The 17,827-nt window shown below is 31.6% G+C and overlaps 1 protein-coding gene and 1 long non-coding RNA gene across 3 annotated transcripts; one reads left to right on the plus strand and one right to left on the minus strand.

Annotated features, from left to right (window-relative positions):
* Positions 1-235: 235 nt before the first annotated feature.
* LOC121219065 (uncharacterized) lies at positions 236-1,901 on the plus strand. The gene is made up of 2 exons (XR_005915654.1): positions 236-406; positions 1,102-1,901. It is a non-coding gene; the product is annotated as an uncharacterized lncRNA (long non-coding RNA).
* Positions 1,902-10,379: 8,478 nt separating this feature from the next.
* Positions 10,380-13,790, minus strand: LOC107954746 (uncharacterized). 2 transcript variants are annotated; one of them, XM_016890400.2, is made up of 2 exons: positions 13,430-13,790; positions 10,380-12,860 (listed from the first exon to the last, which is right to left on the minus strand). In XM_016890400.2, the coding sequence occupies exon 2, from the start codon at positions 12,744-12,746 to the stop codon at positions 10,635-10,637; it is 2,112 nt and encodes a 703-aa protein (XP_016745889.2). In that variant the 5' UTR covers positions 12,747-12,860; positions 13,430-13,790; the 3' UTR covers positions 10,380-10,634. The 2 variants fall into 2 exon arrangements, with proteins under 2 accessions (XP_016745889.2, XP_040952507.1); XM_041096573.1 differs by having other exon boundaries at positions 10,380-12,951; positions 13,430-13,758.
* Positions 13,791-17,827: the final 4,037 nt, after the last annotated feature.

Below are 17,827 nucleotides of genomic sequence, written 5' to 3' on the forward strand. Positions count from 1 at the left end.
AAAACCAAAAAACTCCATGAAATTTTCTTCCATCCCTTCTCCCATTTTTAAGCTTCTTTCCCTCGTAAATCATGTATGAATCGACTAAAAATAGCAAATTCTTCCACCTATTCTCCTTCAAGCAAGGGTCGACCATTGAGAAGAAAAAAATTAAGGATTCAAATTTTCTAAAAATAGCTAACCTAATTATGTATAACTAGGCCTTAGCTGATCACTCATTTAACTCATTTATCACTCACTCATCTTTCCTTCTCTTATTTTTCATTCTTCTACTTCTCAGTTGTGAGAAAAACATAAAAAGTTGAGAGAAGCAACTCAAAGGCATGTTAGGCAGTAAAATTTCGGCATTCCTAAGGAGATTTGTGCAAGAAAAGTGAAGCAGAAAGAAAGAATGGAGGGAGCACAAGTAGAAAAACACTGGATTTGTCTTCTTGTTCTTCCTTTTTTTTACTCTTATTTTGTTTTGCACTGATGAACATGCTTGTCAAATATTTTTATGTTTTCAACTTCATCATAATGACTTAAATTTATTGTTGTTAGATTGAATGTTCTTAGCTTAGATTTGTTAAAATGTTGTTAATGATGTTATGTGTCTTGGTTGTTTATTCAGTCAGATAAAATCATGACATGTTACCTGTGCATTACGAATGTATGGGTGCAATTGAATTAATTATTTAATCAGACCTAGATTTTAATTAATTGACACAATATTTGATTGGTGCATGTTTGATCTTATTTTTGATAAAATTAGGTCAAATTTAATAATAATATTGAAAAACTTTATTACCTTGCATAACCCTAGAATTTATGTGATTATATTGTTTCAGCATAGAAATATTTTGTTACCTCACTTAATATGAATGTTTTCTTATGAAATTACTAAGTTGATTTAACATAGAATTGTGTTGGAAAATTTTAATAATTAAATAAATATGATTTCAATAATAGCCAAGTTCCAATGGATTTTTTCATAACATCATTACTAGGTTTTAATAATTCATAGTTGAAGAAGACAATTAACCTAGCACATTTATGTCATTGAGATTTGTTCTTATGAATTGTTGTATTTTCTGTGTTTTCCTTTCATTTAATTTTACTTAGGTAATGATGCGAGCATGAACCCAACCAAAGGCCTTGATGTCGAACAAGCAACTCGTGAAACCTTGCAAAATTCAAACGAGTTTCCTAGAGGGCCAATTACTCGTGCACTAGCCAAATGTTTAAAGAAGCTACCACAGGTTTAATTGATCGAGTTTGGATATGCACTCCATGCATTCCATACGAATCATGCATTTCATGCATTCCATGCAACCCATACATTTCATGCGGATCATGCATCCCATGCAATATGCTTCATGAAGATTCCTCCCAAACTATTCGTGTTGCGTAAACAACATTTAAAGAGCTGAACACAACATTCCATGAGCCATTTCATGAGAAGTAAAGCATCAAGTGTTTTCACACTTGACCATTCGATTGGCTACCAAGTTCACCTATGGAACTATTCGCTTCTTGCTATTCACACCTTTAGACTCTTCGTGCGACACAGTCTGCACTAATGATCTACATATCCCAAGTGTCCATTCAGTCACCAAGGCAGCTTCAACTCATGTTCACATTATTGAAACCAATCAATTCCATGCACAATCAGTTAACTCTTAAGGACCAATGTATTTGGTTGTTTGGGATTAAAAAATTCACAATGTGAACAAGGATTTTGGCATCATCAACGTCTAGAAACTATTAAAGGATGCTTTGAATGAATTAATGGACATCAAACACATTTATTTTGATTGTTATCTCATGCCTATTCGCTTGGATCCTTGTAAAGCCTATAAATATGAGGCTTAAGACATTTTGTAACAACTTTTGATAAATTTTAATCTTATTGTGAGTGTTCACTCTCCTTGTTTTTATTTGACTCAAATTGACTTATCAAGCATTCTTGTGGCATCAATCTATTTCAGTTGAACTTATCACTTCTTAGAAGTGTGGCATTCACCCTTATACGATTGGTTCCTATCTTGCTAGATAGAGGATCACGGTTCTTGTTTCCTTTTTGCATTCGTTCTAAGTGCTAATATAAGGATTGGGTCAATATTGTTATATAATATTGGTTCATTCTTGAGTCCTTAAATCGAATTCAAACCTATCCTTCTGTTGTCCTCTATTATCCATTAAATCACCATTACGAAGCCTTCCATTTACGTTTTCAACCTTTACAAATCTCATTACATTCAATACATCTTAATTTCGATCGGGAACTCTCACAACTCATAATCATCCTATGAGGTCGAGCTCGCATCATTTGGTATCAAAGATAGCTAAATTAAGTAAGTATCCAACGTTTTTAGCTCTCCCGGGATTATCCTTTCAAATAAAATTTAAAAAAAATTCGAAACAAAAGGAATACAACATATTTACATCCCAAGTTCGAAAATACAAAAGGGAGATTCAAAATTTCTATAAAAAGAAGAGCTAGTTTGAAAGTGTTTCTTTTCCCAAAAAATTTTCATGTATTTTTATAAATTTTTAAATTTTTTTATTTTACTGTATTTTTATTTTTTAAATTTAAAAAAATTCTCAAATATTTTTAGAAAATTTTAGAACTCTTCTGTACCTTTCTCTATTTTTTCAACTTCAAAAATATTTCTTTTATATTCAATAAAGTCAACGACTTTGTTTTATTTTTGCTCAATTCTCATCTTTACTTTTTTTTTATACTAAATAGATTATTTATTTGTAAGTTTAATTGATATTTTTTATATTATTTATTTTTTTGCTTTTGCTTCAATTATTATGGGTTTTCTTGATTTTTTTTTTGTTTCTAACATGTTTTTATTTTTAGTGATTTAGTTAATTTTTTTAATCAATTATCAAGTTATTAAGGAAATAATTTTTTTCAAATTTATTTTAGTTGTTACTATTTATATATTATTATTTTTTAATTTTTAAAATTTGAGGTTTTGTGAAGTATTGATTTATTAGTATTTAATTATATATAGTTCAAAATTAGTACAATCAAAATTTTTTATAAAAAAATTTAAAATATATAAAATTAATATAAAAACATGTCTGAAATGAATCTGGACAAAATAGCATCTAGGTTCATTTGAACCTAGACATTTATTTGTCTAAATTTAATCCGAACATGAAATAATTTTTATATTTTTTTATAAGTTTGATATTTTTAATGATTTTTTTTCATTTTTATTAATGCTTGTCATGTGCCATGATATGAGGTTTACATGTGTCATATTATTGGCTGGTGGTGCAACATCATCACAAGTACCAAATGTTATGAAATCGAAATTTAGATAACAGTTAAATCCAAAATAAAAATTTAATTACAAATTATCAAATTCAGGGGTAAAGTATATATTAACCCTTCTAGATTTATTCTAGTTTTATAATGTAGTAACTATATTTATTTGGGTCAAGTTTAAATTTTATGATTTTTAGTATGAATTATTTTATAGTGTTTATTGGCTTTATTTAATATTATTTGTTATCATCATGTTATTTTTTATTTTTTTGGTGAAAAGAAACAAATTACACAATAGTAATTAAACTAATTCCTCCAAGAGAGAATCTTCAAACAATCGTAGACCTAATCTCCTATCACAAACCATCTTAACAAGACCATCCCCGGATTTTATTTTCATCACGAGAGATATGCTGAATTTTCCAATGCCTTACAATTTTCAAGAGCTGATGAATTCTCCTGACAAGAGAAAAATTGGAACCCCCAAACGATTCATCTTGAATGGAATTAACAACTTTAAAACTATCAGTTTAATTAGAACACTTCCATAACCCCATTCTAGAATAAGTTTCAAACAATCTAAGATACCCTAAATTTCAGTGTCTACAACCATGCACGTACCCAAATATCTACTAAAATCGAAAATCCACCCCTATTGTGATCACACACAAATCCCCTAGCAACAGCAAAACCATCTGCAATCCTAACCGAACCATTTATAGTCAAACACACCGAATTCCTTTCTAGATGAGAGCTAGCAACAAGACTTTGTGTTCTGTATGATGGAGATTTTGAAATAGAAGCATACTTTTTTGCCCAACTATAAGATACCTTGATGATTTCATCAATATTTAAGGAGATGCCCTGAAAAATAAAAATGTTGCGATTTTTCCAGATGCACCAAGAAACCATCCCAAAGAGGCACGACCAATCAAATCCCCCCAGGCCAAAATCTATTTATTATGAAGGTTTTCTATCATCCACTCATAAAATGGGTCCAGAATAAAATCTAGAGAGCTTATCTGTTGGAATGAGCTTGTTCCAAATGTCCCTAGCCGCAGGGCAATCCCTAAGCACATGCAATACATCTTCGGAAACATGTCCACAAACTTCACAAGCATTATCGGTTCCTACTCCTCTTGTTGCATTCTTCGCATTCGTAAGTAAACATTGTTTGAGAGTAAACCACATTGTAACAGCCCGTTTTTGGGTCAAATCAGAATAGTGGTTTCGAGACCACAAATATAAAGTTAAAATATTAATTTTATTATTATATTAAAGTTTACATCATGATATAATTATTAGGTGAAAATTTCGTGAAGAAATTTTATTGTTTACATGCTCAATTTGATAAAAAGGACTAAATCGCATAAAGTGCAAAAGTTGAGTTCTAGTAGTTAAAAGTATTAAATAGCTATAGAACCTTAAATTAGGAGTCCTTATATGGTAATTAGACCACTAATGAAGATAGTGGAATGTGATGGCTTGGCATTTGTGTAATTAGTGATGTTTTTAAAGGTTATTTAAGTAATTTTAAAATAATGATAAAAACAAATGAAATAAAACAAGTCGTCATCTTTTATTCATCATCATCAACCGAAATTAAAAGAGAAAAAGGAAGCCATTGTTGAGCTAGGTTCGTCCAACCCTATTTTTTCAATAGGTAAGTGATTTTTGTCCCGTTTTTGATAATTTCTATGTTTTTGTAATCGTTGCAACTAGTACTAGCTAGCCCGTACCTTCATTTTTGAGACTGTTATAGATTTCAAATGATGTCATTGTTGAATGCTTGGTTTTTTAAGTGTTTAATGATAGATTATGAAGGTTTAATGTTAGATATACAAGTTTTGTAAAGTGATTTTTGACAGAAATGTCAAAAAGGGATTAAATTGATAAAATGTGAAATGTGGTGGTTAAAAGTGTGAATAAAATGAAAATATGGGTTGCTAGTAACATGTATTGAATTCGACCAAGCATGGGTTTAATGCAATTATGTGTATTTTGTGTTGTTTTGAAATATGGACTAAATTGTAAAAATGTGAAAGTTTAGGGGCAAATGTGTAAAATAGCCCTAATGTGTGTTTTGGACTAAACTGAATAAATAGTTGATTAAATAAGCTGATTTTGATAATATATAGATCAAGATAAGTCGAGATTGGGATTAGATCGGGGAAAAGGAAAAGCGGAGAATAGTCGATAATTTTCACCCGAGCAACTTGAGGTAAGTTCGTATAATTAGAATCGAACTTTCATTTAATTGCAATTGTATGAAATGAATATGTATATATATATGTGAATTTAATGGTTGAAATAAACGGTATTGAATTGCTTAATTTGAAATGTATTGAGTAATACCGAGTCCCGTTTAAACTATGAAAAATCGTAGGATACAAGTGACATGTCACTAGGGTTACCGTTTTGGTCAATCTCCTGCATTTGTTGCGGACTCACCATAGCTCGTATGAGCTTACCAATATATTAGCTCTTATGAGCTTACCGTTTTAGCTCGATAGAGCTTACCATTCTTCAACTCGGAATGAGCTTACCGATCATGGCTCGAAAGAGCATAAATAATAATGAATTGACGGATTACCGATTAATGCACATAGTGTGTATCACCCGAGTATCCTTCGATGTTTCATTAGGTTTAGCGGGCATTATACTGTTACCGATTATATGATTAGGAATGAAATGGAATATGATCTATGTGAATTGTATAGATGAAATATGATATGTGTTATGAGGACGTATGGAACTGGAAACGAAATTTTATGAAATGTATGAAAGAAATCATGAAAGAGTAAAATTTGCAATAAAATAGTTTTGGACAGCAGCAGTTGTATAAATTTGAAAAATCACTAAAAATTGTGGGAATCGTATTAGAGGTTGAATAAGACATGAAATCGTAAGCAAAAGAATATCGTATTATGAGATATTTGAATTTTTGTAAGATAATGTCAGAATGATTTTGGAATCCCCTGTTCTGACTTTGGAAAATCATTAAAAATTGTATAAAAAGAACTATTGGTTAGAATTTATATTATTAAAATTCTTAATGAGTCTATTTTCAAGAGAAACAAATGGTAATATCATCCAAACCCCGTACTAATAGATAATTATTTTTTAGAGAAGAGGGTTGGGACTGTCAGATAGCATAATAGTGATGACTTTGAAGAATTAATTGTACTTATTGGCTAAACCAAAAAATTTTAAAATTTTATGGTAAGAAGATATGTGAGTCTAGTTTCAGGAAAATCAAGCAGATCCTAATTTGAAGTTCTGTAGCGCAAGATATAAATAATTTAGTAACTATGACTCGAGTAGACAACTTGAACTGAACATGAGTAAATAGTGGAACTATGTGCAATTTTGATTGTATTATCTTGAGAACATGTTATGAGGATTGGTAAAATCATGTTAACAGATTGCTTATTATTTATATATCAACTTACTAAGTTTTAATGCTTACTTAGTTTATTTCTTCGTGTTTTATAGAGGTTCGTTAGCTAGCTCAATTCCGACAACATCGGAAATAAGCATCACAATATCCAGTCGATTTCTCGGTACTTTTGAACTCATGGAAGTTGTGTAAATATGGCTTGTATAGGCTAGTTTATGGGAATATGTTTTTAGTTACTTTAGCTTATTGTATAGTTATGTGTTTTCATGTTCTTAAGCATTGAGATTTGGCTTAGTTGTTATAATGGTCAAATGTGTATAAGATGATATGTTTTAGCAAGTTTGCTTATGAAGGATTTGATGCATATGATAATATTGGTATGTGATGAGTTGGTGAATTGGAAAATGCTTGACTGTTATTTGATATTAGGATAGGTATGAGGTTGAATCATATTAGTTTGATATTTGTTAAATGTTTGATGAATTACCGATCTGAACTAAGTTGAAAGTCCAGTAATGCCTCTTAACCTATTCCAGCGACGGTTACGGGTTAGGGGTGTTACACACATAAAGAATCTAACTCATTGCAGATCTTGAAACTTCTAAGGAAACTGTCAAATCAGTTCTTTCAGATTCCAAGCTCCTTCCCGAAGCTTACCATATGCACTTTTAATGGAGAAAGAAACTATCGAAGTGCCCCCCAAATAATCCTATCAGGTCCAGATAAAGAATAAGGCGGTGGAATTCCAACAATCTTATTAATGATCTCCTCAGTAACCCACAGCCGAAAGAAGTCTAAATTCCAAGAATCGTCATCTGTAATCATATTACTAAGAGGACAATCCATGTCAAGATTAGAGCAAGAAAGGATCTGCTTATACAAGGGTCCAATAGTTGGAAATCAAGGGTCCCGCCAGCTATTAATACATTTCCCATCACCTACGGACCAAGGTAAATTTTCACGAATAAGAGGCCATACCTTAGTAAGGGATCTCCATAAGAAAGAGCAGCATCCTCTCGATAAAGACTCAGGCAATCTACTTTGAACCTCATACATTAATAGGAGAACCCGAACCCGAAAGGCATTGGAATTGATCACAATACTGAAACCAACCTTCATCATGAAAGAAGTATTATGGTCCTTTAAATGTCTCAACCCAAGACCTCCATGTGATTTAAGTTGACACCGAATCTTAACTCACTAAAGCCATCTTTTTAGCCCCATTGTAAGAACCCCAGATAAATTGTCTAACCATGTGCTCAATCTCTTCACACAAGCTTTCAGGGATCATCATTAACTGTATAAAATAACTTAGAATCGAAAGCCCTACCAGCTAGAGAGAGTTGTTTAACGTTCCAACCAGAAAACTTAATGTGTACCTTATCAACAACAAAACGCAAAGTATTATTAGTGGCCTTATCATGGAAGAGGGGTACCCCAAATAAAGACCGAAATTACACACTTCCTGAAAATAAAAAATTCTACTTATGCGTTCCTTTGAGTCACCATCCACTCCTTTCGAAAATAAAATATTTGTTTTCCGCATATTAATTTGATGGCCCGAAATCTCATCATGTTATTTTTAATTATTATTCTATACTTATATAGATATGTACGCGCGCGCATAATATATGTAGTATGTAATATTACATATATGTAATATATATTAGAAATGTAGGGACATGAGGCGGTTAAAAGAGGCAGTTATTGAAGATAGGGATAAGGACAGAAAAGAACGAAACGGGGGAGGGTGACGATTTGAGAAAAGAAAAAGAACGGGGAGAAAGCATTTTAAGAAAAGCGAGAAGGGAACTGCCGTCTCTCTCGCCGGATATCTCCAACTCTTCCCTGGTCCTAGCTTTCACACACATTGAAGAGGCTGCAACGAAACTTGTCGACGATCAGAAAAGATACAACTAGACGAAGGGTCCAAGGTATTTACAAGTTCAATCGCATATATGATTTTTGAACGCTGAAGAGAATGAAACCTTTTTCTTTTCTTTTCTTTTTATCTAAAATTAGCTTTTTTAACGTTTCATACAATTGTTTTTCCTCTTAAAACATTAGTCACATCGAGTGTATATTTGTGGTGGGAGTCACTCTATGTTTGATTCATGTTTACTTTAATCGCTGGCCCTTGCAATATGTTTTATCCCATTTATTTCCAGGTGATCCATGATTGGAAATAAGATGAATTTGATAATGTTTATTATTATTATTATTATTTGACTATTGTTTCTGTTTGTCTTGTAATGTGATTGTACAAAAATGCTAACGTTAATATATTATATGTGTAGCCATTCGTGTGTATTTTGTGTTTTACCTATTGATGAGTGTGGATAGCATGTATACTCGTTAAATAATTCTGACATTTTTCTTACTGTCTCTTTTCAAATAATAAGGTAACACTAGCATTAGAAGATGAGGTGGTTGCCAAAATTATTGAAATGTTATCTTTTTTTTTTATTTTTTTTAATGTTGGAATATCCTTCTTCAATTCAAGTAAATAAAAATTTTATTTTATTATAATAAAAGTAAAATGTCACATTTTGCAAATTTTCAATTTTAATTCACTCAATTAAATAATTTATTTTCATATTAAATATTTTAAGAATTATAATTAAATATGTTGATTTGAACTTGTAATATTTGAAATTTGAGACACCGCAAATTTAATAATGTATTAATTTTGAGCGTTGTAAGATTGTTAAAATTTTCTTCGTGCGTAACTAACTTTCAAACTCAAATTTTTATTTTTAACGTAGGCCCATAAATCGTCTTTTTAAAAGAATTTTCAAATTTCTTTTTAAAGATAATTTTCTAAGTGCCCGATCACACCTAACAAAAAAATTAATGGTAACTTATATTTTTTTATTAAAATTCCAACGGTTTAACAATAAAAATATTCAAGTTTTATCAAATATTATGAAGTCAATTTTATTCAAAAGATGGTTTCGACATATAAATCTGGTATAAAATTATAAAAAGATAAAAATAATCTCATAAAAATATTTGCTACTTTTAGTTATATATTTCCCAATTGAATTAACCAATAAATTTTAGTTATATCCAATTGATTTATAACACAAATTCAACCATGGTTAAATAATAAAATATATATCTATATATAATTAACACATTTGGACAGAGACTCGACAATTGACATGTAGAGAGTGTCAACCGAGCATGCAGCCACGAACGACCTTTCATTTCATGGAAATTTATATGAAGACAAATACAACAATAGAAACTATGAAAAAAAAAAAGAAGGGGCCAAAACTCATTATCAAAACTTTTCACAGTTAAAACATATGTTTATTTCTTCGTCTTCATTTATCGTTCATGTGCTTTCATATGTTAAATCAAGAAGCATAAAACATCAATTGGCCAAATATAAAGATCAAAATTGAAAGAATAAAAAAGAAAAAAAAAACCTCGGTACCATAGGAATCAAACCTACTCTTACCCTTATATTCTAATTTTCATTTTTCTTAAAATATTCATATCCAATATCTATATTTAACAGATAATAACTGTTAATGAATATACTGATATAACTTTCTAAATTTTTTTAGAAGATTGAACATCTGTGTCGAACATATGCATATACTTGAGTAAAGCAGCTATCACCTGCACCAGCCAGACCGCTAGCAGAGGAAGACCTTGTGGATCAAACATGCTGCATTGGTTCTGAGTTCCAAAACTAACAAGAGATGTTAAAGCTTGTATGAACAAGAACATTTTTTGGTAACCAAAAACATTCAACAGATTCAGAATTGTAGATGCATAGGATATTGATCCTCAGCAATATTACATCCTCTAAATTCATCAGGAATTAATGTTGCATTGGCTGCTAAACAAAGTGTGAAATGTTTCTACAGTCAAATCTAAATTCTGTAAGAATGGTAAACCAAATTCCAAACTAATCATGCTTTTTTCTGTATCTTTTCATGCATGACAAGGTTAATGTTAAGCCTTTGCTTCTGTTGCAGCATGAAGAAGCTCATCTGGAGTTGCAGCCGGGTCTAAGTCCCAACAATTATTGGGTAAATCACCGGATTCTCCTTGAAGTAACCACGAAGGAACCTGGTGCGAAAAGCGGAACATCTCTTTCCTCGGTATCCATCTAATTGCATCCTTATTTGTATTTCTTTGATATACTGTCTTGAACCCAACCAATTTGACAAGGGGAGTAACACAAACTCCAAGCTCTTCAGAGTAACCATCAAGCACCTCCACCATCTCATATTGATGCCTCACATCATCGGGAGTCAACCTGTTCCAATCTGGAGACCAATTCCGATACACAGCCCAAATATCTCCACTTTTGGGGAATATGCGAACGCAGCCTCCCCTTCCAGCCTTTTCTCCTCTCAGAAGATGAGAGAAAATGTTGACTTGATCAATAATGTCAGAATTCCGCGCCCTGAAGTGTCCACAAGATTTAGAAAACCCAGAATCCACCCAATTCACAGAGCCAAATTCGTTATCAGTCTTGGAGCTCAAGTAAGTAATGAGAATTTTAAATGGTTTTACAGAAACAACCTGGCGAATCAAGCAATACAATCGAGGCATACCATCATCTTCATCATACAGTGCCCATATTTGCTTTGGTTTGAAGCATTCCTCTGACCTATCTTTGTCAAAATCATGAAAGTCAGAGTCCGGAACAGTAATTGAGACCGGTGCACTTTTATTTGATGCTAATTGATGAACAGAAAAAGTCAAATCTGATATCTTGGGAGCCTTTCCGGCTGCTGGCAGTTGAACTCCTTCAATGCCTAATTTAACTGCTGAGGCTGCAGCACCTGCCTCTGAAGCCAACCTAATCTCTTCCAATTTCTTCCGAATTTCAGTCCTCGCCTTGTCAATTAACAACTTTCTAGCATCAAACATTGGTTGTGTTAAGCATCGCCTATTTGGAGGTTCACTTGGGTTGGAAAGCTTTGGATCAGGCTCAACACCATGTCCATTTGCTAATCCTGCTTCTGAAGGTTTCAATCCCTTGTCTACGTATCCACTTTTAAAATCGGAATTAACAATAACCTTCCTTTTCTTCTCAACTCCACCAGTCTTAGATCCTGAAGAATCATTATAGCCATTGAACAAATTTGGAATTGTCGGCGTGACAATGTTTTTCATAGAATGTTTTCCATTGGCACTTGACTTCACCTTTGACCCTGCTCCTCTACCCTCTCTGTTGGTCTGATAAACAGAATCAGTGGAAATGGCAGATACTCCATTAAGGCTCATGATCCCAGTTGAAGTTCCAGAGAATGAACTCCACTGAAATGACATGTTAGAAACATAATCATACCCATAACCAGAATGATAACCTGAGACCACATTTCCAGTAAAAGCAGCAGCATTCGTCGGGATGTATGTGACCCCATCATATCCATGACTTGCATATCCATTATTCGGCACATAAGACCAGGGACAATAGGGGAACGAACCATTCACTGGAGCAGACCCAGTTTCAACAGCAATGAAAGTGCCACGGCAGTTCTTACACGAAAGTCTCTTATTGACATACTTCCGAAGATACTCATACTGAACTTTACAAGATGTGCATACAGTCCAAAAAGTATCAAGTCTACCTTGTGAGGTTGAATTCAAAGAGTTGCTTACACCAGTAACCCCAGAGGCATATGTTGGAGTTTGAACCACTCCAGAAGGCATCTTTTTGTTTCTCTTGATATCATAGGCACTTTTCTTGATTTTATCCGACAACAAAGTCCACGCCTCGGATACAAGTTTGAAAGCCCCATCAGCTCCCACACATTTATTCTTATCAGGATGAAGTAACACAGCCATCTTTCTGTATTGTTTCTTCACTGCCTCTTTATCCGCAAAAGGCTTCAATCCAAGAATCGAATAATAATCAATTTCACCATTACATTTAGTCTCCCATGCAACATAAACTTCGAAAGTGGACACCATCTGTGATATACCCTCTAATTCAGGATACAACGCTTTAGCCTTTATTGCATAATTCTTAGCACCTTTAAAGTCTCTTTCACCAAACCGCTTCTCAGCAATCTCTTTCGCTTTAAGAGCCTCCGCTTTGTTCGCTTCCATTTGGAAAATTCAAATGATTTTCAAAACCAAACTCTTGAAACAAACGTTATAGAGATCCCAACATGATAAACCATAAAAGTAGCTGAATTGTCATATTCAACCATTTCATTTTTCCTGCATAAGGTCATCAAGAAGACATTTAGATCTTTTCGCAAATCAAGCTTCACATTTCCAAGTAAAACTCTACTCCACCATGTCATGCAACCTTCAAACAAACTTAAAACCAAATTACTTATCCTTGAATTCAAGATCTTAACTTTTAAGCTCTGAGAAACCACGGGATGGGGAAAAAATGATGAAATTTTTAAGCTAAATCAATGAATCATCAGAGTTAAGCCACATTCAAGCATTTTTTAGAGTTGGGTTATTCCATATCTTAGAGCAAAAAAGGTATACATTTACAGTTAACTTCTCTTCCTTCTATCATTTTTCTCAGTTAAAGAAACAGCTAAATTTGAATAAATTTGAAAACCCAAATCCTCTAATTTCAAAGCTAAATAACAAAGAGCAAATGGATCCAAGTTCAACAGCTCAAAAATATTTAATTTAAGTAATTTAACTCATAATTTTAACTAAAGGGTTAAAACTTTTTACAAAATTAAAGTGTATAAGCAAACATTTACGCATAAACTACAGTTTAAAATTTAAAAAAAAAAAACTAAACTAAACTAAACTAAACTCACCGAGATTTGAGCAGCAATGGAAGCGAAGCAAGACGCAGATCGCCACGTGTCCTTTATAGCTTGAGCAAATCAAGGTTTTGAGCTAATTTTGAATCTCAGGGAAGTTTAAAAAGGAAACGAAAAATCAAACTTTTGTTTTTTGCGGGAAGAAATGCACTGAACTAAGTGGAGGGAAACAAATTAGGGTTTTCAATTGGGAATTTGGAGGGATTAAAATTGGCGGCGAGGAATTGGGATTCGGTCGATCGTCGATCAGAAAAATGGAGGGTGGGCGAAAATTAATAAAAATAAAAATGATAATTTTCAGTGAAAGTAAACGGTGTTAATAGTATTTAATGGTAGAGGAGCTATTTTACACTCTGATGCGTAATACGCACAGTTATATTTTATTTATATTTATATTTTGATATGAAAAATAATTATATATTTTTTGTTAAAATAAAAAAGACAACATTATTAGGTATTGCGATAATTATGATATTAATAATAATAGAAAATAATATTTGTAATGGAAAATGTTTGGTAGCGGAAAAAAAGTACAGTTGCGTAATTTCCTTTTCGGTTATTTGTGTGTGTGTTTTAGGTAATAAATTATCAGAAATTTTCCGGGTAATTTAAATGATTAAATTTTATAAGTAAAATTATTAAGATGGTTTATATTTTAAATTAAAATAAAAAAGTTTATTAATGCATAAAAAATAAATGATAATTAATTAAATTAATATAAAAAAGTTAAAATCTTTGGTTACTTTTTGTATATTTGGTACGTAGAAGAAAAGCAAAATAAGATTCCTTTATTTCATACGTTATATTTCTTTAAGTTTTCATCATAGTACTTTTTTTTCTATAAATATATAAAAATCAAAGTTAGAATATAGCTAATAATTTTCATTATTTTCTTAAAAAAAAGTTATTCTTATTATTTTAATTTTAATTATCTAAATCTGGATCGATCAAATTAGAAATCAGTTGAGGTATCAGTCTAAGAAAAAATTTTAAATCTATTAAATTAAGAATCATGTCAATAAACCAGTTAAACCAATAATTGAAATGATTTTTTATTTTTTATTTTTATAAATTTTTAATAATTTATTTAATCACACTTTTTTAACTGACTGGATCGATGAACCAATAACCTGATTGATTTAAATACTAGCTAGATTCTAAAAACCTTATTTTAACTTTAATTATTGTATTATTTTTTTTACAATTTTCGAAGATATTTTTGGGAAACTATATAACTTGGGTTACTGAAATTATTTTTAGTGACTATTTAAGTGGTTGAACTACCAGGTAAAATCCGGTGATTATGTACCATTTTAGCCTATGATGAACAAGATACTAGCTAAATTCCATGGAATTTGCATTAATAAAAACTTTAAATCCATCTAGTTTCAGTAGATGATCCGTATATATTATATTCGTATAAGTTGTTTTACATTATAATCAAGTTAAATATTGATATAAACTTCAACATATTTATGTATTATTATCTTATTCGCCTAAATTTTATGCTTTTAAAGGTTTAACCACTTGTGTACTTCTATTAAATAGTACTATCGTACTCCTGCCTAGTGATCTTTTTCGCGTAATTATCTTGATTCTTTACTATTCACTAAAGGCTGAATGAGTTAAGGAGTGTTGATAATGTGAATCCTATACGTATGATATTGTAATAGGATTATGAATTTGGCTTAAAGAATGTGCAACGATAAGTGATATAAGGTCGCAAGAAGTAAAGTTAAGTACTGAAATCCCTATGTTAGGGGTAAATTTTAAATATGGATCAGGTAAGTGTCGTATTAATATTAATGCTGATGTATACCCATATTGGAGATGGCGGTATGTGAAACGAATTGTAAAAGTGAAAATATGAAGAAAAAAATGATCAAATCGTAAATTTTGAAAAGTATGAGGATCATTATGCAAAGCATTCCAAAAGTAGAAAAATATATTATGGATTAATTTTCATTAAATGGATTGGAATATGATTTGGTGTGATTAAAATAATTTGTGACTTGACAGTGATAAGTGCTAAAAATAACATGTTTTAACCTTATTTTTAATGCGTTTTTGGGTGATTATTCGATGTTAATTGTGAATTTTATGCCCCTAATCCTTTAAATTCATGTTTTGATACTTAATAGAGCATGTGGGAGCAAAAGTAGCGAAAAACGAGCAAAAACCAAAAAATTTGAGCAAACTACATGAGCTATACGAGCTGGACCATTCCACACGGCCTGGCCACATGGTTGTGTGACCCACACGGGCGTGTGGTAGGCCGTGTCGATTTCACGGAATTACGCACCGAACTACTAAAAATTGTGACATTCTAAGACGTGTATATGATAAAAATAAGAAAATAGGAGGGAGTCGTCTGAGAATACTCAAGAAAATAACTCAAAAAACACCATTGAAGCCGATTTTGAAGCAGATTTCTATCAAGATTGAAGATTCTCAGTTGATTTCTTAGGGGATTATCATAAGTTTCTTTATTTCTTTCGGTCATACTGTATCTTGGATGTTTTTATTTTCAAGCATGAACTAATTTTCTAAATACCTAAGGAGATGAACCTTATGATGGATTATGTCGTTTGATTTTTTTATTTTACGCAATAAATTCTTAGTTTCTTGTTCTTAATTATATGTGCTTAATTCTTGGTTTAATATTTCTAGATTATTGATCTATGTTTGATGTGCTTAAATCGGTGGTTGAATAGACCCTATTTAAGAGTAAATCTTGCGTAATTGAGTGGAGTTGCATGCAATCCTAGAAATAGGACAGCATAAATGTACCAAATTAGAGTTAAATCTAATAGTGGAATCCATAGCATGAGTTAGCAGGGGTTTTAATTAGAAAGAAATTTCAATTAATCAACCTAGAGTCAGTTGCTCTTATGCTTGAAAGATATATTTGCATAATTTAGGGATTTCTACGTAGCAAGATACTAAGTAAAGAAATTGCATAATTTAAATTGGTAGTGACAGATGAAATCTAGGTGAATTCTTTCTTAGTTATTGTTTTGCTTCTTGGTTATTAATCGGTTATTTTCTTGTTTTGTTCTTTGTCGTGTTCATTAGTTAATTAATTTAGTTAATTTTAAATTTTAATCAATCACTTGAATTATTTGGTTAAATAATAGAAAGACAGCAATTACTAATATTTTTAGTCTTCATGGGAACGATATTTTTGCTCACTGTAGCTATACTATTAATTGATAAGTAAGTTTGTCTTAGTCAAAATTTTAGTTAGTTTTATGAATATTAGACCTCTCCTTCCCTACTCTCGCGAACGAGGGAGAGAAATCAACAATTAAAGACAACAATCGAATAAAACTAATATGTGCGATGTTTGCAAGTGTGACAGGTCAATTTTAATATATTTGTACAACGCGATACAAGAGTATTCCGAGGATCGAACCCAAGAGAGTTGGAGATTGAACAATTTCTCACTAACGAGTATGCAAAATGGAGAGTCTAAGCAACTAATCACAGAAAATTATATTATGGCAAATCATAAAGTCAAGAGTGATTACACTAACCTACTATTTAGCTACCAATGACTAAAATGTAAAATGTGTGAAATTATGAAATTAAAAAATAGATAAGAAACGGTGATTGATTGATCTCGATGTGGTTCACTTATCCATGAATTAGGGATCCAAATTGCTTAAACTCCTAAAATGGTTCCATTTTACCTCTTGGTTTCAATTTTACCAAGTTGGATAAGTAAGTCCGGTTTATCTCTCGATATCACTGGCCAACTCGGGACTAATGAATCAGTGCTCAACAAGATCTCCTCTCGATCTCACTTACCTAAATATTCCCTTAAGGTTGTCAATCCTAAGTTTTTAGGTTCATTCAAATTAGTCCAATTTATTACAATTTAGTCCCTCATCCAAAAAATCAGCTCGCCATATATTTATCAACCACCCCTTTAAAATTTTAATTACTCATATGAAAAACTAAACTAACAAACATAAAATTGGAGAACATGGAAGCCATTAAAGAAAAGCTTAAGAAAAATGTTAAAGTTTGGATTTTTTATGCAAGAGAACTTAAAGGAAATGTAAAGAGAAGCATATTACATAAAAATCTAAAGTAATAAACATAAAAGGAACTAGCTTTAACAGATTAATATAAAAAGAAACTGAAATTCATTAAACGAAAACTAAAAATGTCATTACAACTAAAGTAAAAGGACTAAATTTGCAAATAAACCTAAGCTACAGTGTTAACTACTTTAACTAACTACAAGAACACTAAGAGCAAGAAGAAAATGTAGAAAAAATAACTTTTACAGCTATGGAAGATGAAGAAAAATGAAAACCCTAGAAAAGTGCAGAGAAAAACTAAAAAAAAACTAAGGGAAAACTAGCTAAAAACTAAGCCTAAATG

The sequence above is a fragment of the Gossypium hirsutum genome, chromosome D07 (genome assembly GCF_007990345.1).
Source record: "Gossypium hirsutum isolate 1008001.06 chromosome D07, Gossypium_hirsutum_v2.1, whole genome shotgun sequence".
Taxonomy (NCBI): Eukaryota; Viridiplantae; Streptophyta; class Magnoliopsida; order Malvales; family Malvaceae; genus Gossypium; species Gossypium hirsutum.

Excerpts from the sequence above, each read along its gene's own strand:
- LOC107954746 (XM_016890400.2), bottom strand. The coding sequence starts at position 12,746 with ATGGAAGCGAACAAAGCGGAGGCTCTTAAAGCGAAAGAGATTGCTGAG.